Source organism: Bos grunniens, chromosome 22 (genome assembly GCF_055505025.1).
Source record: "Bos grunniens cultivar Pamir isolate PY7600 chromosome 22, Bosgru_T2T1.0, whole genome shotgun sequence".
NCBI classification, from domain to species: Eukaryota; Metazoa; Chordata; class Mammalia; order Artiodactyla; family Bovidae; genus Bos; species Bos grunniens.
The window spans coordinates 35,733,816-35,758,779 of NC_141186.1; the positions used below are offsets into that span (position 1 = coordinate 35,733,816).

The 24,964-nt window shown below is 41.8% G+C and overlaps 1 protein-coding gene across 33 annotated transcripts in view; it reads left to right on the plus strand.

Annotated features, from left to right (window-relative positions):
• The first annotated feature begins 19,626 nt into the window (after positions 1-19,626).
• Positions 19,627-24,964, plus strand: part of MAGI1 (membrane associated guanylate kinase, WW and PDZ domain containing 1) — a 645,902-nt gene continuing 640,564 nt past the window's right edge. For 19 of the 33 annotated variants that reach the window (XM_086366991.1, XM_086366968.1, XM_086366993.1 and 16 more), the window contains exon 1: positions 19,637-20,558. In XM_086366991.1, the coding sequence (XP_086223117.1) occupies positions 20,246-20,558 (313 nt within the window). In that variant the 5' untranslated portion in view covers positions 19,637-20,245. Of the gene's footprint in view, positions 20,559-24,964 lie in introns of all 33 variants that reach the window. The other 14 variants (XM_086366992.1, XM_086366969.1, XM_086366972.1 and 11 more) reach the window with 3 other exon arrangements.

The window sequence follows — 24,964 nt, forward strand, 5'->3', positions numbered from 1 at the left end:
ACCCATCTTACTTTAAAGAGATTTGAATGCATGGAATATTTCTGTAGAGTAAAAGTCGCTCAGTTGTGTCCGACTCTTTGCAACCCTGTGGACTGTAGCCCAAACCAGGCTCCTCTGTCCATGGGATTCTCCAGGCAAGAATACTGGAGAGGGTTGCCATTTCCTTCTTCAGGGGATCTTCCCAACACAGGGATCAAACCTATGTCTCCCACATTGCAGGCAGACGCTTTAACCTCTGAGCCACCAGGGAAGCCCTTCTGTAGAGTAGTGGTTCTCAAAGTTTGGTCCTTGGATCCACAGTATCAGCATCAACTAGGAATTTGTTAGCAATGCAAATTCTTGGTGCCTGAGACCCACTGTATCAGGAATTCGGATTTGGAACTAGTATCTCTATTTTAATAGGCCCTCCAGGCAAGGAGAGAAGATTGTTTCTAGATTTCCATCACCTTTACCATCCGGGATAATTGGGACATCAATCACCAATTAAACAGAAGTCTCAATTTAAACAATAAATGGAATTATGGACTGACCTAATTTACAGATATAGAAGCTGGGACTCTCTGCCCAAGTTTGAGGAAAACTGCCCTAGACCAGACATGCCCTGGTTAAGTCTGGCTAGTCACTGGGTATGAAAACCTTGGCTACAGGATTTCATGACTTGACTATATGACTCAGCCTCTTCTCTCTTTTGGGTTTTGCTTCCTTAGCTAACACTTGTTTTATTTTCTCAGTATCTCAATTTGAGAGGGTCTGATTAGTGCCATATTGTAACAAATACTCCTATTGGACAGAGCTCTGGAGCCAGGCCAGCCTATCAGTCATCAATCAGCTTATAAAGTGGCTGTCTTAGGGTCCCATGCTCACTCCTGGTCCAGTCAGCCAAGACCAGAGAGCTGGGCCTATAGGGAAGCCCCTGTAGGTGGGGCTACTGATGCATAATGAATGGCTTGGAACTGTTTATAGAAGTATTCTATGGAAGGCTCTTCATCAAAAGGGACTATTGGTCCTTTACTTTTATCACCTAGAAATATTGAATGACCTAGCATAGACATGACTTCTGATACAGGTCCAAAAATGAATTGGCTTGTACTGAAATAACTGTGAAGCTGTTATAATAAAGTCCCTTAAATACTAATGTGTCTAAATAACTACAGATGACTGGACATTCATCGGACCTACCACGTTTTTCTTCAATGAAGGTCCTTGAGGTAAGGATCAGTACCCAAAATACTCCCTGGCACATAGTGAGTACTCAGTAACTATTTATTGAATAAATGAATGGATGGATGGGTGAGTGAGAAAAAGGAATTTATCTGGACCTACAGATTACCATACGAAGTGAAGTAACCAGAGAAAGACAAATATCATATGATATCACTTATATATGAAATCTAAACAAATGATACAAAGTCATTTACAAAATGGGAATAGACTCACAGACATATAAAACAAACTTAAGATAACCAAAAAGGATGCGATGGGGGAATAAACTGGGAGTAAGGGATTAACAGATACACACTATACATAAAGTAAACATTAAGGATTTACTGTACAGCACAGGGAACTATATTCAATATCTTGTAATAGCTTATAATGGACAAGAATCAAATAAAAATATATGTAATATAATATAGTATAATATAATTTAAAACTGAATCACTTTGCAGTATACCTGAAAATATCCTAATATTGTAAATCAATTATGCTTCAATTTTAAACTCTTTGTCAAAGGGAAGGGTTAACACACACAAACAAAAAAGCCAACAAAAACAAATTTTTGAATTCTTGTATTCAGAGTCTCAAATTTAAAACTTTTGATTCAATAGCCTGTATTTATACAGGCTGTTGTTGAGAACATTTTACATAGCTTTCAAACATAGGAGCATACACAACAACATTTGCTGTAGCTTTATGTAAAATAGCTAAAGGTTATAGTCTAAATGATTCTCTAAAGGACCTTGGTTAAATAAATCACAGAACCAAAACAGAATAGTTTGGAGCTGTTTCATAATTTTAAATGAATTTCTTCAGAAATGTGCAACAGGTATTTGCCACAATTGCTTCATTTCACTGATTAAACAAACAAACTAATTTATTCACCCTTGTTTGCAGGTAGCAGTGAAATAAAGAATGAAAAATTCCTAGCCGTGTTGTCATATTTAAGAAGCAGTTTTCCCATCAAAAAAAAACAAAACAAAACACAAATATGGTTGTTGGTTGCCCATCAACCACATTTCAATTGAAATAAAAAAATAAGGAAGCAGCTTAAATATTTTCTGATATGGAACAACCTCTGAAAAATATTTGTAAGCAAAAAAAGCAAGATGCTGACAGCATATATTAAGTTTGCCAAAAGATTCATTTGTGTTTTTCCATAATGTCTTATAGAAAAACTCAAACGAACTTTTAGGCCAACCCAATAGCACCATTTGTGTCAACTGAAAGGAAGATCTTTGTGCAGAATATCTTTAGAAGTATACTAAGAAGCCTGTAAAGGAATTAAGTGTTGCCTTTGAGGAGGAGAACTGAGGAAAATGGGATGGAGACACCCTCCTCACTGTCTATCCTTTCATACTGTTGCCATTTTTAAGAAAACACATGTATTCAAAATGTTATTAACATATTTAAGGTGTTAACACTTGGAAGATTTCACTTAAAAAAACTAAGAGAAAATAGATCTTGCAGCAATTACAGCTGCATTCTGATTTCCTATCAGATCAGATCAGATCAGTCGCTCAGACGTGTCCAACTCTTTGCGACCCCATGAATCGCAGCACACCAGGCCTCCCTGTCCATCACCAACTCCCGGAGTTCACTCAGACTCACGTCCATCGAGTCAGTGATGCCATCCAGCCATCTCATCCTCTGTCGTCCCCTTCTCCTCCTGCCCCCAATCCCTCCCAGCATCAGAGTCTTTTCCAATGAGTCAACTCTTTGCATGAGGTGGCCAAAGTACTGGAGTTTCAGCTTTAGCATCATTCCTTCCAAAGAAATCCCAGGGCTGATCTCCTTCAGAATGGACTGGTTGATCTCCTTGCAGTCCAAGGGACTCTCAAGAGTCTTCTCCAACACCACAGTTCAAAAGCATCAGTTCTTAGGCGCTCAGCCTTCTCCACAGTCCAACTCTCACATCCATACATGACCACAGGAAAAACCATAGCCTTGACTAGACGAAACTTTGTTGGCAAAGTAATGTCTCTGCTTTTGAATATGCTGTCTAGGTTGGTCCTAACTTTCCTTCCAAGGAGTAAGCGTCTTTTAATTTCATGGCTGCAGTCACCATCTGTAGTGATTTTGGAGCCCAGAAAAATAAAGTCTGACACTGATTTCCTATACATACTACTATATTTGGCCAGCGAATCCAGAAGTTTCAGTTTGAGTAACGGAACATATAGACTTTGTGGAAGAGTCCAGAAACAGGGCCAGATTCAGTTGCTATCTGATTCATGTTATGGGGGCTCCGCTGCTCTTTCCACTCAGTTCTCTCATCTCTGGCCTCTGAATTAGCACTGGCCTCGGGCTGGCTTCCCCTATCAGTGGCAAAAAAATGTCACTGCTGTTGCAGGGGTTGGCAGCACCACCACACAGCCCAGCATTAGGGGAGCCTCTGTCCCAGCATTCCAAGTGCAGTGCCCGAGGTTCATGCCTGGAACCAGCCTAGCTCACAGGTGCAGAGCCTGGCATCCGTGATTGTGGCCAGGTGAACCAAATGGGCCACACCTGGGTTCCCTGCTCCTACCCCTGGGACGACAGAATTCACTTCTGTGGTACCATGATGTAATGGGATGCATGCATGCTCAGTCATGTCTGACTCTTTTCAGCCCCCCCTGGACTGTAGCCCTGCCAGGCTCCTCTGTCTATGGAATTTTCCAGGTAAGAATGCTGGAATGGGTTGCCAGTCCCTTCTCCAGGGGATCTTCACCACCCAGGGATCCAACCCTCATGCCACCTGCTTTGGCAGGTAGGTTTTTTACCACTGAGTCGCCAGGGAAGCCTCCCTGGTACCACAGGTGGCCTCAAATGCAAGATGAGAATTGTTGGGAAGCAGGAACTGAAGAGTGGAGGCTGATAAGAAATATCAGAAATTCTCCCCTGAAAGTTGATTTCAAGTTTGGAAAAGGAGGGGTTGGCTAACTCTTTGCACTTTGTCCCAGACTCATGCTATACCCTTTTGTTTGTGTGTTTGTTTCCTAGCAGATGAAATGCCTTGGCAATCCATCTACTGGATGGGCAGTGGTATCTTAGATAACACCACACATTCTTGAAATAAAAGAACAATATTGTCTTCTCATCTGACAGTTTGATTCTTTAAGACTATGCAGTAAGCACCCATCATAGACTAGAAGTGCACTATGGCTAAGTCAAGATGAGAATGTCATCTTGGTATGACAAAGGGAGAAAAGTGCCGCATGGACTCTTTCTCAGTGGGAGGAGATCTTCAGGGTCACAGTCAGCTTTTATCTACGATTTTGAAATAGAAGTCACAGCTTTGAATACTACCGAATTTGCTGTGCTGTTCTGAACCCAGAATCTGGCATAGTCTACTCAAAAAACTCTAGTTGCCTGTTACCACTGAGGCTTTCAGCTGGTTGTAAGACTGCTGGAGCTGTTAGCCAGTCAGCCAGCCAGTCCACAGATAAAACCCCTGCCCTTGGGACTTCTCAGCTTGTCCAATGGTTAAGAATCTGCCTTCCAATGCAGGGGACATGGGGCTCCATCCCTGGTTGGGGAACTAAGAGCCCACATGCTGCAGGGCAATTGAGCCCTCACACCACAGCTACAGAGCCTACATATGCTCTGAAACCAGCATGTACCACAACGGGAGAGAAGCCCATGCGTGTGCAACTACTGTGCCCTTGAACTCTGGAGCCTGCGCTCCACAACAGATCCCGCGAGACTGGGGCTGGTGCACTGCAATTGGGAGCCATCTGCAGCCCTCTTACCTCAACGGAAAGATCCCATTTGACACAGGGATGATGCTGAGGGCTGCCTCCTTTCCCCTCAGTTCACCCTACTATTCCTAAGGGAACCCTGTGTTCAGATTTGATCAGGTATCTTTTCTATTTTTCTTTTGCAGGGATGTGGGAAGGGGACATAGCAAACAAGCAGGATCTTCGTTTCTTGGCTGTGGCACGTTATTACTTTCTTTAAATATATGTATATAATTGAATTTGTTTATGTTATTTGGGGCTGTGCTGGTTCTTCGTTGCAGCTAAGGCTTTCTCTAGTTGCAGTGAGCAGGGGCTACTTCCTAGTTGTGGTTCGTGGTTGTGGTTCACGGTCTTCTCACCTCCGTGGCTTCTCTTGTGTGGAGGGCGGGCTTCCGGAGTCCTGGTGCAGGGGCTTAGTTGCACTGAGGCAGGTGGAATCTTCCCGAACCGGGGATTCAACCCTTGTTTTCTGCATTGGCAGGTGAATTCTTAACCACTGGACCAGGGAAGTCCATTTCTTAAGATAACAATGAAAAGTTTGCCACAGCGATTGACTCTTCCTTTCACAAATGATTTCTCTTTAGCATGCAATTTGATAGCATTACCCATAGTAGGACTTCTTTCAAATTACAGTCAACCATTTCCAACTCTGCTGCTCCTTTATCAACTAAGCTTATGTCATATTCTAAATCCTTTGTTGTCATTTCAATAATCTTTACAGCGTCTCCTCCAGGAGATGAAGGAAATAATGATCTCAAGAAACCATTTTCTTTGGCCGTCCACAAGAAGCAACTCCTCATTTGTTCATGTTTTATTCTGAGATTGCAGCAATTTAGCCACATCTTCAGGCTCCACTTCTAATTCTAGTTCTCTTGCTATTTCTACCATAGCTGTGGTTACTTTATTCACTGAAGTCTTGAAAGTTATATAGTTATATGTATATATATATATATATAAAAGTTATATGGGAGGGTTAGAATCGACTTCTTCCAAACTCCCGTTAATATTGACATTTTGACCTCTTCCTATGAATCTTGAATATTCTTAACAGCATCTAAAATGGTGAATCCTTTCCAGAAGGTTTTCAATTTCTTTTGCCTAGATTCATCAGAGGAATCACTGTCTGTAGAAGCTATAGCCTTAGGAAATATATTTCATAATAATAAGACTTGAAAGTAAATATGACTCCTTGATCCACAAGCTGCAGAATGGATAATGTTGCTAGCAGGCATGAAAACATTATCTCATTGTACATCTCCGTCAGAGTGGTTGGACGACAAGATTCACTGTCATTGAGCAGCCGTAATATTTATTTTTAAAAATAATTTATTTATTAAGTTTTGGCTGTGCTGGGTCTTCATTGCTGTGTGGTCTTTTCTCTACTTGTGATGAGGGGGGGCTACTCTGTAGTTGTGGTACGCAGACTTCTCATTGCTGTGGTTTGTCTTATTGGGGAGCGCAGGCTCTAGGGTGTGCGGGCTTCAGTAGTTACAGCACGTGGTCTCAGGAGTTGAGGTTTCTGGGCTCTAGAGCACAGGCTCAGTAGTTGTGGCACATGAATTTAATTGCTTCATGGCATGTGGGATCTTCCTGGACCAGGAATCAAACTCATGTCTCCTGCATTGGTGGGAGGATTCTTTACCACTGAGCCCCCAGAAAAGCCCAGTGAACAGTAATATTTTACAAGGAGATTTTTTTTTTTCCCCCTGAGGAGTAGTTCTCAACAGTGGGCTTAAAATATCCAGTTAACCATGTTGTAAACAGATGTGCTGTCTGTCATCCAGGTTTTGTTGTTCCATTGACAACGCATAAGCAGAGTAGATTAAGCATAATTCTTAAGGGCCCTAAAATTCTCAGAATGGTAAACGAGCATTGGCTTCAACTGCAAATGACCAGCAGCAATAACCCCTCACAAGAGAATCAGCCAATCCTTTGAAGTTTTGAAGCTAGGCATCAACTTCTCCACTCTGGCTACCTCTCTAGCTATGAAAGTCCTAGAGGACATCTTCTTTCAAAAGAACATTGTTTTATGTATATTGAAAATCTCAGGATAGTCACCTTCATAAATTATCTTAGCTAAATATTTTGTATACCTTGCTGCAGCTTCTACGTCAGCACTTGCTGCTTCTGTTTGCACTTTTCTGTTACAGATATGGTTTCTTTCCTTAAGCCTCATGAACCAACCTCTGATAGCTTTAAATTCGTGTTCTACAGCTTGCTTACCTCTCTCAGTCTTCATAGAATAGAAGAGAGTTAGGAACTGGCTCTGGATTAGGCTTTGGCTTAAGGGAATGTTCTGGCTGGTTTGATCTTCTATCCAGACCACTAATATGTTCTCCATATCAGCAGTAAGGCTGCTTCACTTTCTTATCATTTCTGGGTTCACTGGAGCAGCACTTATAATTTTCTCCAAGAACTTTTTCCCTCTGTGTTCACATCTTGACTAACTGGTGCAAGAGGCCTGACTTTTGGCCTGTCTAGGCTTTTGACATTCCTGCCTCACTAAGCTTCATCATTTCTAGTTTTTACTTAAAATTAGAGACATGAGACTCTTCCTTTCACTTGAAAACTTAGAGGCCATTTTAGGTTTATTAATTGGCCTAACGTCAATATCATTGCATCTCAGGGAATAGGACAGCAGGAGGAGAGGGGCCGAGACGGGGCCGGGGGAACGAGCCGTTTGTGGTGCAGTTGGAACACACACAGCATTTATCAGATGAGTTAACTATGTCCTTATACAAGCACAGTTTGTGGTGCTGGAAAACAATTACAATAGTAACATCAAAGATCACTGATCACACATCACCATAACAGATACAATGTTAATGAAAAAAATTGAAATACTGTAAGCATTACCAAAATGTGACACAGAGACCAGGAGTGAGCAAATGTTGATGGAAAAATGGAACCAGTAGATTTGCTTGAGGTGGGATTGCCACAAACCTTCAATTTATAAAAATATTAATACAATATCTGCGAAATGCAGGAAACTGAGGTATGCGTCAGTTAGACTTTGTTACATTTGTTGGTAAGACTAGAATGTTTAAACAGGCACAGAAACTGTTAAACCTTTCCCTCCCCAAATACCCGTCAGACCCAGCTCCCTGCTCTTTACATAGTCACTCAGTTGGCAGTTTTGTTGGCCTGTAGTTTCTTGCCACAGAGGAGGCAATGGCACCCCACTCCAGTACTCTTGGACGGAGGAGCCTGGTGGGCTGCAGTTCAGGGGGTCGAGAAGATTCGGACACGACTGAGCGACTTCACTTTCACTTTTCAGTTTCATGCGTTGGAGAAGGAAATGGCAACCCACTCCAGTGTTCTTGCCTGGAGAATCCCAGGGACAGGGGAGCCTGGTGGGCTGCTGTCTCTGGGGTCGCACAGAGTCGGACACGACTGAAGCGACTTCGCAGCAGCAGCAGCAGCAGTTTCTTGCCAAGAATGGAGATCGAAAATCTCCCATAGAGCAATTAGCTTCAGGGTTGACCAACTAGAAGCCAAACCCTGCAGCTATTTTTCTCCCCACATTCCTTAACTCCCAGGAGAGCCCAAGAGGATGAGGAACAGGGGTTAGAAGGCAGGGTTCTAGAAGTTTCTTTTTCTTACTTTAGAAAGGCTGACTTGTGTGGCTGGAAGAATTGTGTACGGTGTAGAGCAGAGAGTGCTGTGTCTGAATCTTTGGGAGATGAATTTCCTCTACCTCTTTAAATTTGGCCTTTCAGTTACTAATGACACTAAAGGAGCTACATGGTTTCTTCCTGAGCTTTGTCAGGATTTGCTCCATAAATTACCTGGGAAGATGCCATATGCAAATTCACAAAGAAATAGCACTCTTGATATTCATGGTGACAGCTTAGTTATCCTCAAGGGGAAGGGAAGGAAACGTAGGTATCTTTTTTTTTTCCCTAATAAAGCCTTTCCTATCGACTCCGATTCCATGACGATTCTTTTGTAGTAACAGTTGGAAGCAGCCTAGAAATTTTAGTAATAGCAATTTAGCCTAAATTTCAATATAACCTCACAAAATCGTTTTAAAGATCTGTTCACGGGATACTTTTCCTGGGATGTAAAAAGTCACATATGGTGATAAAACTATGATTGTTATCTCCCCAAACCCAGATCACTTTCCTTTTAATGAAATTATCATTAGGAAGACTAGTAACACTCAATTCACATATATACAAAGGTGAACAAAAAAAAAGCATATATTAATCATCATTATTTTTAGGCTAGGTGACAACTTATATAAAAAGTATTTCATTATAACCAATAGCAATGACACACGGTTGACGAATGAGGACTCTGAGTCTCAGACAGGTTATAAAACTTGCCTAAGGATAACTAGTCATTATGTGAGAGCACTGGGCTTTGATTCTAGAGCTGCCAGTTTTGAAAGTCCATGCTCTAAATCAAGATGCTGTACTGAACGCTGGTATTTCATGTAATATTTACTTTTTTTCCTTTTTAAGTTGTATTGTATCTCCCAGCACATTCTGTTTCAGTATACTACCTTTTAAAAATGGTATCCCAGTGAGCTTTTAAATTGAGGTAGAATTCACTGAACATAAAGTTTGCTATTTTAAGCTTATTATTATTATTATTGACACATGGCTTTTGGGACCAGGGATTGAACCTGGGCCACTGCAGTGAAAGCACCAAGCCCAACTACTGGACTGCAGGGAATTCCCTATCTTATCCATTTTAAAGTGTACAAGTCAGTAGCATTGAGTACATTCAAAGTACTGTGCAGCTATCACCATTATTTAGTTCCAGAACATTTTCATCATCCCAAAAGAAAATCCCATGATCATTACCTAGCACTCCTCCTTCTGCCTCCCCACAATTCTGATAACCCCCAATTTATTTCTTATCTCTATGGATTTGCCTGTTCTGGACGTTTCGTATAAATGGAATCACACATTATACGGTCTTTTGTATATGACTTCTTTCACTTAATATCATGTTTTCAGGGTTTTTTGCTTTATAGCATACGTCAGTCCTTTGTTCCTTTTTTACAGCTGAATACTATTCTACTGTATGGAAAGCTACATTTTCTTTAACATAATTTTTTGATGGATTTTTGGGTTATTCCCATCTTTGGCTATTATGACAATTGCCGCTATTAACATCCACATACAAGTTTTTGTTTGTACGTCTGTGTTCAATCCTTTTGCATATATAGATATATACCTAGGAATTAAATTGCTGGGTGATATAGGAATTCAACATTTAGCTTATTGAAGAGCCATCAAACTGTTTTACAGTGTATGCATTATTTTATAGTTCCAGCAAAAATGCATAAGTGTTCTAATTTCTTTGCATCTGCATCAACACTTGTTATTTTCCATTAAAAGAAAAATTGTACCCATCCTAGTGGAGGTATAGTAGTATCTCATTGGGGTTTTGGTTTGCATTTCTCTAATGACTAATGAAATTAAACATTTTTCCATGTGCTTCATTGTGTTCTTAAAAAATATTTTAGAATAATTTTAGATTTATAGAACATTTACAAAAAATATAACACAACATTTTAATAACAATTTCCATATCAAATGTACTGGAAGGCATTTCTTTGCCTCCTCTACTTCTTCCACCTTGAGTTTTTAACTTTTTGGTAGAGAAATATGTCATTGGAAAATACAGTTATTAATGAATGTTCTGATACATTATCTATTTTGGTTACAAAATTATAGGGGTAGGTAGTATTACAGTGATATTAGAAATTAATAAATGGAGGTACATAGCATAGAATTAAGAAGATCATCTGTCTTAGTCACACCAGATCTAACTATAATGGTCGTATCATCTTAGGCAATGTACTTAACCTCTTTGGACCTCAGTCCTTCCTTTTGTAAAACAGGAGTAGCATCTACCTCATAGTGTCCTTATGAGGGTTAATTGAGTAAAGATATTGAAAGCAATTACATAAAGTAGTTGGTGGTGGTGGTGGTGGTGGTGGTTTAATCACTAAGTCATTTTAGACTCTTGTGACTGTAGCCCGCCAGGCTCCTCTGTCCATGGGATTTTCCAGGCAAGAATATTGCAATAGATTACCATTTCCTTTTCCAGGTGATCTTTCTGACCCAGGGATTGAACCTGAGTTTCCTGCATCTCCTTCACTGCAGGTGCGTTTCTTTACTGCTGAGCCACCAGGAAAGCCCACATGAAGTATTTAGCACTTAATAAATGAAGGATTTACCTTGTTTATTTGTTTGGTTGGTTGCTTTTTAAAGCAACAAGCAATCACCTAATTTATCTGTATTCTCATAGTTGGTCAGGGTCTATGGGATACCATCAATCTATCTCTGGATCATTCATACATGTATTCACTCATTCTTCGAATATACATTGGGTCCATATTATGTATGAAGCTATGGTCAAGAAGGTGAAAACATCAATAGTATTAAGAACCAAAAGTTTGGAAGCAGAGAAACCTAGGATTAAATCCTAATTACCACTTCCTAGGTGTGTAACCCTGTGCGAGTGATATAGCCTCTGTTTTGTCATCTATTAAGTGTGACTACTAATATCCCCTGCCTCATAGAGTGAAAGAGAAAATGTTGGTCACTTAGTCATGTCCGACTCTTTGTGACTCCATGGACTAGCTTGCCAGGCTCTCTATCCATGGAATTTTCCAGGCAAGAATATTGGAGTGGGTTGCCATGCCCTTCTCCAGCGGATGTTCCCAACCCAGGAATTGAACCCAGGTCCCCCTCATAGCAGGCAGATTCTTTACCATTTGAGCTACCTGGGAAGCATCATTGAAAGCACTTACCAAAGCATCCTGCACACTGAGCACTCCCTCAAAATGTGTTAACCACTAAAGATTTAACAAGTCAATAAATGCAAAGGCTCAGAAGAGCACATGACATATTGTAAATGTGTCTCATTATAACTTGTTTGCTTTTTAACCACTGAAAAACATAAAACCTTTCTTAGCTTGTAGGTAGTACAGGGAAAGGTTAAGAAATATGGCTGTGGGCCATAACCCAAGGCATAGTACATCATATGCAGAAAGGATAAATATGGTTTCTTGAAATTTTTGTTTCAATCATATATATATGTGTGTGTTTATATGTTTATGTGCTGTTTCTTATTCTGAACAGCAATCAAAGAATTTGAAAACATTAATCTAGAGAACAGTCTCAGCTCTCTGGAGAGCAGTGTCAAAATGCCAGCTTGCCTTAGCAGGTGGGTCACACAGCTTTACTAGTTTTAGGCTTTAGTGGTATCAATTCAAAGTATAAAGTCATACCAAGAGAATAGATTTAAATAAAATTAATAACTGAAAGGGAAGTTGGGTCTAGTTTAAAACAAAGTAGCCTAAGATTTAAGCAAATAAATAAATAAAAGAAAAAGAGAATTGCTATCTGTCTAGTTTTGCTCCCATCACTCAGCTGTGAGTGTTCCCAGGACTCTCAGGATTTTAGAGGAAAGGTCACAAGATCAAGGTCAAACATTTTAAAAATGCAGTTGCTGTGAGTTTGGAAACAGAAACATTCCCAAGCATATGCCAACTTGTGCATTCACTAAAGCAGGGGGCTAACTTAATAATTAAAACTGCAATGTCTTCCAACACTTAGCTTAATTCAGCAGTTCTCTGCTGCATGTAAAATCCTTGGGGTACCCAAACTTAGGCAAGCTGAATTTCTCAGCCAGAATTGTCAGGAATGTTCAGAATACAAGCACTCCAAATTTGGGAACTGACTTCCTAGGGGATGTTGCTCATAACTGTTCCTGGCTTGGCTAAGCCCCCCCTCACCTGGGCAACAGTCCATAAAAATGAGTTTAAAATTCTAGGAATGTGCTAAATCTGGAAAGTGAGTACCGCATCTTTGGGGGTCCTTGTTCATCTGGCTACAAGATTTTATAGGGAACAATTTTCCAAAGATAGTACAGTTCAAGGAGCAAGGCTGCTCAGATTCCAGATTGCTGAGTCATTTTCCAAAACTCCACCTAGTGTTTGCTGGATCACTTTGTGGCAAGACAGAGTTGTCCTTTATGGAAGCACATATTCACACTATATTCAACTGTAACCATCTGGGAACTCAGTGAATGGTTCCATAAAACATATCTTCAAGTATCATAACGTGATCATAAAACGACATTCTCTTTCACTTATTAAAATACTATTAAAATAAATTATAGGTGAAGGAGGCAAGAAGTTCTTCTAAAAATGGCACCTTTAATTTCTGAAGCCATGTTTGCAAATTATAATTTTCCTAAAGAGATGTCTACCAAGATGACCCTAGCTCCTTGTCACTGAACTTACCCAACACAGTTGAACTTGTATTTTTTTTTTTTTTTTTGTCTATGTATCCAGTTAGGAGGTAACCTTCCTCCAGCCAAAAAAAAAAAAAAAACAAAGCCTAGTGGGTCTTTTAGTTCTATATCATCAGTGCCTAGTGCAAACTGACAAAATAAGTATTTAATCAGCATTTGTTGAAGGAACAAATGAATGAAAACAATCTAACAACCTACCAACTGTCACAGATCATCTTAAAATATTTAACTTTCTCTTTTTTAGTTTAGCTTCAGAAAAACTTAGGACTCATTTCAGAATATTTGAAATTGATGTTATGTAAATAATTTAACAAACCATCTGTATTAAATAAGTATAACACTTGACTGGCTTCCTTTGTAAAGGGTACAATCCTGCACTACTGCCAGCTTCAGAGTTTATTCATAATAGCTACCAATGTGTGGGCCAACCACTGCAGCTTTGATTGAAATCAAACTCCCACTGTATTTGTATTCTTGGAACTCTTAGTTAACTGCGTTAAGAGGCAACCACCATAGGAGCTTGTAGAGAAAAGTACCTTAATGACCTTTCCCTGAGTCTCAAGTCTATACACACACTGCCAGGCTTGATCAGGTAGCCAATCATGTTTGTGCCTCACTTGTGTTTATTCTCAAAGCCGGTGAAAAGCACACAAACTCCATCTATACTCTCCACAATTGACACTGAAAGCTTTAATATAGAATGAAATTTCTCGCATTGCTTTTCCCATCTGTTGGTGAAAATCTTTCTTTTGGGATTACTAAACGTAGATGCACGTGGTTGTCTTTCCTGGATTTTGGAAGAAGGTCAATCCATATGTAGTATGAGAGGATGAGGGCAACTAAGGAAAAAAGAACCAAGAGATGGAGGGATAAAGCTGACAGCATTGCTTGAGCCTCTTAATCTAGGCTTGCTGAAAACTAGTTTCATCTCTAGTCTTGCCAGTTATAATGGATTAATACATTTCCTTTTATTCCTAAGTTAGTTCAACTAAGTTTCTGTCCCTGGCAACCAAAACATCCTAATACAAATAATTACTGTAGTCTCATGCAGAATCCTAAATGATCATGAATAGGGCATTGTTTTAATAAATTTTGGAACATTTAAAGAATGGAATATTATTGAGCTGGTAAAAGTGATAGATATAGGTTTATATTTAACAAATAGAAAATTGAGGATATATTGGTGAGTAATAAATTGGTGGCACAGTGGTAAAGAATTCACCTGCCAATGCAGGAGATGCAGATTCAGTCCCTGGGTCAGGAAGATCCCCTGGAGGAGGACATGGCAACCCACGTCAGTATTCTTGCCTGGGAAATCCCATGGACAGAGGAGCCTGATAGGCTACAGTTCATGGGGTCTCAAAGAGTTGGACACAACTGAGCAACTGAGCACACAAACACACACACAAATAAAAGGTATAAAGGATTATTTTATTCCATAAACTATAAATCCTAAATGAGGAGAGAGACAGCTAAAGAAAGTAGATTGTGTCAACGTGTGTATATTTGTATTGGCCAAAGTCCAGGAGGAGATAAACCCAAGTATAAAAGTAGGTAATACAATCTTGAATGATTTAATTCTGCCTTTTTATTTATCTATTTTTAAAGTTGTTCAGCAATAATTTATACTATGGAGTATTTTTAAAAATGCCCGTATTGCATCCTTGATTTCAATGTGTAATCTCCTCTTCTTTCATTCAGTTCTGCTTTAGTGCAATAAAAATTGTTAAATATATAATAAGACATACACAGAATGAACACCTTCACTAATCAAATTATTATTTAAGCATCTACCATGTTCCAATTACTGTATTTTCATAGAGTTGGTGGGAGATAAAATAGATACAAATATCTATTATGAAGAAAATTGCAAATATCCTGTTCATAAGGAAATTTACTGTCACCACGTATATTTTCAGTGGAATTATGCAGGATGATATACTTCAGTATAGCTGAATATTTGGGAAATTTTAGGAGAGATTTCCGTAATAAATTCTTGGGTTTCTCTTGGTTCTTCACAGCCAATATTGAAATTTCAAATCTTCCAGTTACCAGTATTAATTTTTTCCCATGGAAGTGAACCAGAACATTAGCCAGGATTAAACTCTCTTCCTGGAGTTCTTCCTCTAGGATATGAAAATAATAGTTCACATGCGATTGGAAGATCACGAGAATTAACATTTTATTTTTTCTTCCCTAGCTGAAAGGACTAGAGGGGTACTGTGGTCAGAAAAAACCTGTCTGCCTCCCTGTGAGGAAACGAACATGTTATCAAGTGAATCATAAAAGTGCCTCCAGGAGGTGACTCAGAAAGTGGTCCTCACTATCTGTTTCCCTCTATCTGAAATAAGGGTTTTAACTTCCTTTGTTGATCTGCTCTAAATTACCAGTTTGGAGTCAGTTACCTTACTGAATATGAAGCATTTACCTTGATATCTATAATATATGCTTCTTGATGACATTCTTCAGAAACTAAAAGATAACCAATTTTTATGTCCTCTTTTGCCTCACAGTCAACCAACTTATCTCCTGTCTTCACATTTTCAGAAAAAGGAGGTAAGTTACCACTTTCGACTGCAGTAATGCTTTCTTTACTCACAACTAGAAACCTTTGAAAAGAAATGTCTTTGGAAGAAAGAAATGCACAATTTTACATTTGTGGATTTTCTTCTTCCTTTGAGTGGAACTACCTATAGGAAAATAAGACCATCGTTTTTGCAGTTTATTATGTCACAGTTTACTTCTTAATCATGTTTATTAAGATTTTGTTGTTGAACTGCTTCTGCAGTAACAGTATATTGGCATGTCACCTGTACCAGAGCCCACAGATCTCTAGACACTTCAGAAATGTTTGCAAATTAATCTCTCTACATTCCAGTAAATTATTTGATCTTCAGAGCCCACTGAAGGAGGACTGCAGATTGGATTCCAGAGTGGAACACTGTATTCTTTCAGTTTATAAGGAAGAGATGGGAGAGTGTTTTAACTGTCTTAACTGGTATGCATACACTATGTGGTGGATACTGGAGCCAAAATATGCTGGTACCCAAATATGCTAGATGGTGGATGGCCACATCCTACCCCTCCCATAGGGCTGTAGTTCTGAATGTGGGCTTTGGTTCGGGCCCCTGCGTTCACATCCTAGCTCTATCATTTCCAGGCTCTTGAGCAAATTTCTTTACTTAACTAGCTTTACTTTCCTCTAAAATCAAAGTCACTCATACAAAATCAAGGCCATACCTACCTCACACAATTGTTATAATGATTAAATAAAATAATGTACATAACTATCCTGGCACACATGGTAAACCTCAAAGTTAGGTATTTTATGGCATTATTTCCCCCACTAGAATGTATTGTCAAAGTCATAATGTAAGTGAGGGAAGCCAGAACACAGGGTTCTTCTTTATATATATTCAAGAAAAATCTACTTCAAGATAACTATAAACTCTTAAGAAAACAGTCTATAAATATCAGTTTTAGCCACCAAATCTAAATGGGTTTCGTGTTTTTTTTTTTATTTTTTACTTACTTAATTTTTTGGCCATGCCACAGGGAACTCATGCCCCCTGCAACAGAAATGTGTAGTCCTAACTAACCACTGAAAGGCCAGGGAATCTAAATGGGTTTCATGCTAAAGGTCACATACTACATAGTTTAAGGTCACACTTCACCCATGCATTCACACATTCATTCATCAAGTGTGTAAGTGCACACTCACCTCAAGGCATGGGTTTAGGTGCTGAGGATTCAAAGTTTGGATAGAATAAATATGATTTCTGCCCTGAAGCTCCTTCCAATCTGGGACACAGAAACTGAACCAGGAGAAATAGAACAAACAGAAAGGTTCAGAGGAGAGGCAGAGAGTTTGGGAACATCATAAACTTAATGTCTGGAAATTGGCAGTCTCAGCTGTTTTGAAAGCTCAAACTACTCCTTTTTAAATTCCTGGATTTTAATATGTCTCTCTATACCTCTCTCTACCCTGGTGTCTGTGCCCTCACTCTACCCTTCTTTTTTGGGGGGGTTATTCCACACCTAGAATCTGAAGTAGGCTAAATTCCAAGTCCTTTCCTCTTCTCTGCTTCAGGGTCATGTGGAACCCTGGAGAGGGAAGATGGTGCTGCTGCCAGTGGAAGGAACTGCCGACCACTTGATCTTGTTTGGACTCCTCTAGGTAGGTGACCGCTGATTAGAGGCAAGTGGGAGAATTCCTGGCAAGTGGGCACCCACAGTTATAAAATATGGAGTGTGGGAGGTGGGAAGTATAGAAGGGCAAGCTTACCAATGATCTGTAGGGAAATCTGTGATTTCACTCTTAAGGTGGTATGCAAAAATGTGCATTTTGGGAGGAGGATTCACTCACCAAATACTTGAACATTAACAAGGTACCAGATACTGTTCTAAGAACTGGGACTACATCAGTAAACCAAACTGCCAAAATCCACTACCTTCCTGGAGTATATGCTGTCCAAGAAGATGTGGACATAGATTCTTACCCTAAAAGTGTCTGTGAGCTCAGGAATCAAGATGATAGACTGTGGTCCTCGGTGTTGTGTACTAGCACCATGCATGTAAAGGCAAGCTTAAACATCCAGAGGATAGAACCTATCCTTAAGATTCTGACTGGCTGGATCTTTATTTGGTTTTGGGACTGAAGCTTTTTAATTTCTCATTCATTTTGATCCAGTCAAGCTGGAGACAAATGGATATCTTCTGAGAAAAGAGGCTGAAGATGGTTTCCCTTACCAAGAAGAGCCATGGAAAACTGGCCACTTCCTTCTTTTACAAATACTAGAAGGCAATAGGATTTTTCAGTTTTGGATATCTCAAGAGAGAAGTAGCAACGTTCTTCTCTTATATTTATTGGCTTAGAAAAGTGCCCTATAAGCAGTGCTTTAAAATATTTAAATGTATGCCTATATATTTTAAGTTTTAGAGAGAAAAGGAGGAATTATCATGTAACTTGAAACCCCGAATGATTCCTATTTTCAAACTACTACTAGTAAGCTTTTTATTATATATCACTTTACAAGTGTCCTCCCCGTAATACTCCCCAAAATCTTGTCAGGTATTGTTACACTTACTTAAGAAACTCAGGCTCTGAGGGGTCCCAGCGCTTGGTCAAGATCACACGGACACTGGACCGGTGAGAACCTAAACCTCAGAGCCCGCCTCTCAACCCTGACCTCTGCGGCACCCCGTCCTTTCGGAGTCCTTTACACTCACTTCCCTTATTTAGCACTTGAAATCTCTTTTGTGACCCAAGATGGATAAATAAGTTATAAATCACTGAGGAAAAGAAAATGTTTAGGAGACTATCGCCCAGGCCGATTGGGGAGTATTTGGGGAGGGAAGCCTTGCCGGTGCAGGATATTCTTTCTGTCCGCAGCCCCCGAGCACGTTCCGAAACCTAGCAGGGACATTATTAGCTGGCTCTACCCCCGCCCTCGGGCGCCGCCCGAGGCAGAAGCAACTCCCGGCTGTGAATTCCGAGAGGTGGCTGCCGCGCCCACGCCCCCGCGGGCGCCAGGACTCGGGTGCAGATCCGTGACCCAGGAGTGATCCTTATCTCCTGGCCCCGGGGCGGGTCCAAAGGCTGCTTAGCTCAGCCAGGAACTTGAGTCCAGGACAGACGCCTGGTTCCAGAGGTCTCTAGCCGCAAGGGAGTTTTAAAGAGCTAGACCCTTTTCGGTTGAAGACCCCAAGCCCCTCTTGCTTTTTGGCTTCTTTCCCTCGCCTTATACTTTATCTGCGTCCAGAAAAGTTGGCCCTAAAGTTTAAGGATGCAGATAAATGTGTGTATACGTGTGTGAGCGTGTGACGGATCCCATTTGGGGGACCACCACAGCACCGCCCCCCCCCCCCCCCCCCCCGCCCCTCCAGGGTCGCAGAGGCTGGAGCACACCCTGCTCCAAGACCAGAACCCGCCTGCACAGTGCAGGTTGGGGGGAAGCCGGGCAGGCGCACTCCTCTGGGTTGGGTTCAGGGTATTAGAGGGAATTGCGGCGGGGGGTGGGCTAGGTGACCGACAGCGTGGCCAGCCACTGGCCGAGGGCGGTAAGGAAGCTTAGGCCGGCGTGTGTGCGTGCGTGTGAGCGCAAGGGAGTGTGAGTCTCCCCAACCCCCACCTGTTTGAAATGGTTTTAAAATGCCCAAGCAGATTGCCTATGTTTTCAAAAGTTGCAGACAGTTGGAGTAAAACACTTGCTCGTCTCCCAGACCCCCGAAGGGCTATGCAGAGTCGTGAGCACTGAAATAAAAGTAGGAACGAGAAGGGCGTGTGAAGGGGGAGAAAAGTGGCTGATCCTGGAAGGGTCGGACTTAGGACCCAACGGGAAGCATATTGGAATCTCTCACTTCGGGAAGGCCGGGTGGGGCGGGCCGGCCGGCAGGCGGTCGCGGGGCGCATGCGCGCGCGTCTCCTCTTGCCGGCCGCTGCGCTCGGCGGCGCGGAATAGAATGAACTGTAACAAAACAAGCCGAGCCTTTGTATCTGCTTAAAGGGGACGCAGGCACTTCCCTCCTGTCCCCCCCGCCCCCGCTCAGCTACCGCGTCTCCAGGGCTCCCAGCAACTGCCTGGAAGGGCTTCCCTCACCCTCAGAAACTGCCCGCCCGCGAGGAAAGGCGAACCAGACGGGAGGCAAAGAGGAGACACCGCATTTCTAAGAGGCAAGAAAGAAAGAAAGGAAGGAAAAAAAATAATCCAAGCGGCGCAGAGTGGACTCTGGTCCCAGAGAGCACGGTCGGGCGCCGGAACGTGGACCGAGAAGCACCGGAATGCAAACAAAGCTCGCGGGCGCCTGTGCAGGGCTCGCGAGGAAGCCCAGAAAGTTTGTTTTATGATGGCTTGAGTGAGCGAGTGTGTGCAAGGGAGCGAGGCTGCCAAGTTTCTCTCTCCCGCTGCGTTGTTTGGGGGGGAGATGTCTCTCCCATGAACCAGCAGGGGCTTGGGGGCTTGTGCTGTGGGGGGCACCTGTCTCTCATTTTATCATTATTTTTTTTGGCGGAGGTAGGAGGGGTGTAACTCATCATGTCGAAAGTGATCCAGAAGAAGAACCACTGGACTAGCAGGGTTCACGAATGCACCGTAAAGCGGGGACCCCAGGGAGAGCTGGGGGTGACGGTGCTGGGGGGCGCGGAGAACGGAGAGTTTCCGTATGTTGGAGCAGTGACGGCTACCGAAGCGGCGGGGCTTCCCGGTGGCGGCGAGGGCCCTCGGCTGGGCGAGGGCGAGTTGCTTCTGGAGGTGCAGGGGATCCGGGTGTCCGGCTTGCCCCGCTATGACGTACTGGGAGTCATCGACAGCTGCAAGGAGGCCGTCACCTTCAAAGCCGTCAGACAAGGTAAGTCGGGACGCGCCTCCTGGAGGCGCCCCCAGAAAAGGGAACCCGGCTGAGAAGCCTCCTCCCGCCCCCCTTTCGATTTCCCGCTTTTCTCCTGCGAACGCGGTATAGGGGCGATGTTGAGGCCGTGTGCCCAGTGATGGTGAAATACACCAAGTTGTTGAGAGGCTGTGGATTGTTTGCCCACCTGCGTTGGGAAGAGGGGCTTGGGTTAGCTCGGGGAAGCGCAGAGATTTTTCCCTGGCCCGGTTTGCTAACCTGTTATCTCTGCCACCAAGTGCAGCAGTGGCTTGCCTGCACCGGGAGGAGAGTTGGGGAACTGAGGCAGGGGCAAAGTGGACGCTCTCCTGGTTCCCTGGGCGAGTGTTGCAGCGGGCGTAGCTACGGCGTTCTTTGAAATCTTAGCTGTTTTCAGACCTGGAGAATGGGTATGAAGGAGGTGAGGGTCTTTGATTGTTGGACCTCCTTAATCAGAAAATCAGCATCACCCTGTGACCGGCCAGGTGGGCTAGGGCATCACAACCTTTCAGTCCCAAAGCCTGCAGCCTGAAGATCTTGCATTCACCCCACAACTGGATGACTCATGTGTCTCTACCGTGTGGCCTGGCCCCAGACTTGTGGGTGGCGGTGGGGGGAGAGAATAGAGAGGGTATTTTAGCGCCATTCAAGCCCAAGTTTATACTACCACCAACATCACCACCATCCCCATCACTGCAACCATCGTTATCATCCCTGTGAAGATGATTATAGCTGCTATTTCTTGTCGCTTATTATGTGTCAGGTTCTGTGTAAAATGCTTTCCTTGCACTCTTTTGTTCTGATGCACAACAATTCTGAGAGCGAGTTTTTCTTATAAACCCCATGTTACGGATGAAGAAGGTGGGACTGACGTTGTTTCATTTACTGATGTTGGTTCAGTTACTTGCCCAAGGTCACACAGATACCAAGAGTGAGGGTTTGAAAATCCTTGTTGCAGAGCCTTAACCACCAAGGAGGAAGAGGTGGGGGATGAGTGTGGGAGACCTGAGGAGTGCACTTAAGAGAAGGGAGTGGAAGCAAATTCACCTCTCAGAAGCTTGGAGAGGAGTGATGACCCTTCTGATGGCTGCTGGCTAGGGGGAGTCCCTTGCGTCTTAGTTTGGTATAGGCTCAGGGCTGTCCCTGAGTAGAGAAGTAGAGAAGGAATGGATTCCATTAAAGGGGTCCCTTGTATGACCAAACACCGTGATCCAGGTTCTTCCCTGCAAAAGCACCAGGTTGAGCCTTGGTGAAAAGTTCATACATGTGCCTGTGTACTTGAAAGGGCAAGCAGCAGAGGAAAGGAGGGCTGGGCTGAGCTAGTCCTCTTTTGGAAACAGGCCTGTTCCAGATGACGTGGAGGAGGGGGACAGGGAGAAGAGACGGGCCTTTTGGTAGCTTTGGGAGCTGAGGGACTGACAGTTATGGGAATCTCCTTACATTTGGTCCTCAGTATCTGATTGCACACCTCCTCCAAGAAGCCCCCAGGCATCCTGCCAGGATGAAGAAATCAGCCTTCTTCTGGATTCCCCTAAATGTGTGTCTTGTCAGTTTTTTACTTATTCTGAACTATGCGTTAGATCCCTTCCCTTCTTTCCATACAAGGTGATAAGCTCATTGAAAGGAGAGAATATGCCTCATTTACTGCATATCACCTCAGCTTTGCTTAAGGTCAACACCTTGTCTCACCTGGAAATATGTCTCCCGAATCTCTGAACTGGCTGTTTTGTATTACATAAACTTATAAAGGGTGCAGAATAGTGCCTGACACATAATAAGTGCTCAATAAAGACTAGCTATTGTTACGTTTCAAGTGAAATTGGGGCAGTTATTTATTTCTGTGTCTAGCTTTTAAGTTTAGCTTTAAAAAAAAATGTGTTAGCACTTTATTAGATATTAGGTATAGAATGATAATAACCCAGTGTATTACCATTACTCCATTAAAACAGGTTCCACTTACTCCATATATCACCAAACATTTTGAGACATTTATGTGCTATGTACTGAGCTGGCAATGTTAGAGATAAAATGAAGTTTACAAAACAGTCCTCAATCTCTAGGAGCATCCAGTCTCAGGGAAGAAAATAATGCCTATGTACAAACAGGATCTTAAAGTGCAATATAAATGATACTTAAAAAAATGAGCATTAGCATTTAGGAAACTAGGAACTAACTTCCAGTTGTATGATCAGAGAAGGTTTCCTAGAGGACTTCGTTGTTGTTCAGTCTCTAAGTCATGTCTGACTTGGGTTTTTTTAGTGTCAGGAATCTGAATTATGAGGTTAACTCCATAATTCAGGTTCCTGCATTACTAGGACTTGATACAACTGTAGAGAAAATACTGTCATAGCATTTGATGGGGTCGGCTGCAGGTCATCATGCAGGGGCATCTTGGAGACATGGCTGGTAGAGGATGGGCACGAGTTCCTGACTATCCTGGAGATTATGGGCGCAGGGAGCGTTTTACTAGTGTCTAATTGATCAATGGGAGCTCATTCTCAGTGTGTGAGATACTATAGGTGGCTGAGCCTCCCTCCACCAGTTACCAAACATTGGGAGGCTTTGTCCCAATGCTGCATCATCGTGAAACTTTGGAAAGGTCAATCAGGTAACCCAAGTGTGTTTGGAATCAGAGGCCTCTGGGTTTGAAGGAAGCTAGTGTCTCCCCATCTTATTTCCTTTCACCCGGAATTATTCTGTGTGCTATGCAAGAATGCTCATAGAAAGTGTGTGTGCATGTGTGTGTATGCAAACCTACTTGTTCTTCTTATAGTGGAATAAAGTTATGGATGGGGACATTTGAATGGCCTGAAATCCACTGCAATGTGAAAGCTACTATTTCCTGTCATGATTACACAGGCGCAGGCAGCTCTTCTAACATCTTCATTACAGAAAGAAGGCACTGGAAAGCATTTCACCAGCCTTCTCTCTCTCTTTTTTTGGTAGCTTGAAACTTTTTATTTTGTATTGGGATATAGCCGACTTAACAGTGTTGTGGTAGTTTTAGGTAAACAGGGAAGGGACTCAGTCATACATATATATGTGTATCCATTCTCCCCGAACTCCCCTCCCATCCAGGCTTCACCATCACCAGCCTTCTCTTTCATATTGAGAATATGATTTAAATTATAGGACAAAATTGTTCTTCTTGTGTTTTTATTACTGTGTTTTAATCATATTAAATAGGCTCCTACTTGGTAAAGGAAAATAATACTTTTGAGTTGTCTGCGCCTTAAACTAGCTACTCCCAGGGCCACGGGTCACTCTGGGTGCTGTCTGTATGGAAATGTCATGGTCCTCTTGTGGGAGAGAATTCTGCTCTATTTCACGGCAGCTCTCTGGAAAGTTGCACAGACTAAACTAGTCTGTTGTAAATGGTATATGAAATAGGACTGGTCTGTGAAAGAATCAAGCTAAATGGATCTACTTGGTTGGAGTTGGTTTATTTTAAATGAAGGATGACAGTTTTTTGTCATAAAAGTGCCTTAAGAAATTTACATATATACGCTATATAAAATAAATCACTTCATATATATAATAAGATATATATATACATGTACTATATATACTATAGGTTTATATTTACCTGTAGTAAAATGCACAGATCTTAAGTATATAGTTTGATGGGCTTTGACAAATGTATATGCTCATGTCTGCTTCACCCAGATCAAGATACAGAGCGTTTCCATTACCTCAGAAATTTCCCTCCTATACTTTTCCAGTCAGCTCCCTCCACCTCTTCCAGAGGCATTGACTATTTGATTTCTCTCACTTTGGGTTAGTCTTGTCTATCATTGAAATTCATATCAATGAAATAATGCACAAAAGACACTCTTTTGTGTCTGGGTTTTTGCCCTCAACAAAAGATTTTGGAGATTTCGTACTGTGTGTATCATGGTTGTTTTGAATTGGGGAGTAGTATCACATTGCATACATATACCAGATTGTTTATATTTTTGTTTCTCGATGGACATTTGGACTGTTTTTTTCTTTCACCTATTATGAATAAAGCTGCTATAAATGTTCCAGTTCTGCCATATCTTTTCCAATCTTTGATCTTATCTATCTTTTGAACTTTATTCTAGTGTATGTTGAAAAAGGAGAAAAGTGAAGTATTTTTGAATGGTATATTCCAAATTAGGCACAGTGAGAGATTAACAACAACTTGAGAAAACAGAACGAATTATAACACTGTATACTGTAATAAAAGGTATGTGAATGTGGTCTCTCAAGATCCCTTACTGTACAAATTTAATGCCTTTTCTATCTTATCAATATCAAAGCATTTATCATGCACTGCAGCCGCAACTTTGCAATTTTAAGTATGAAAGCAAAACTAGCATGTATTTCTTTTTTCCTTCTTTATGATTTTACAGATAGAAAATTCA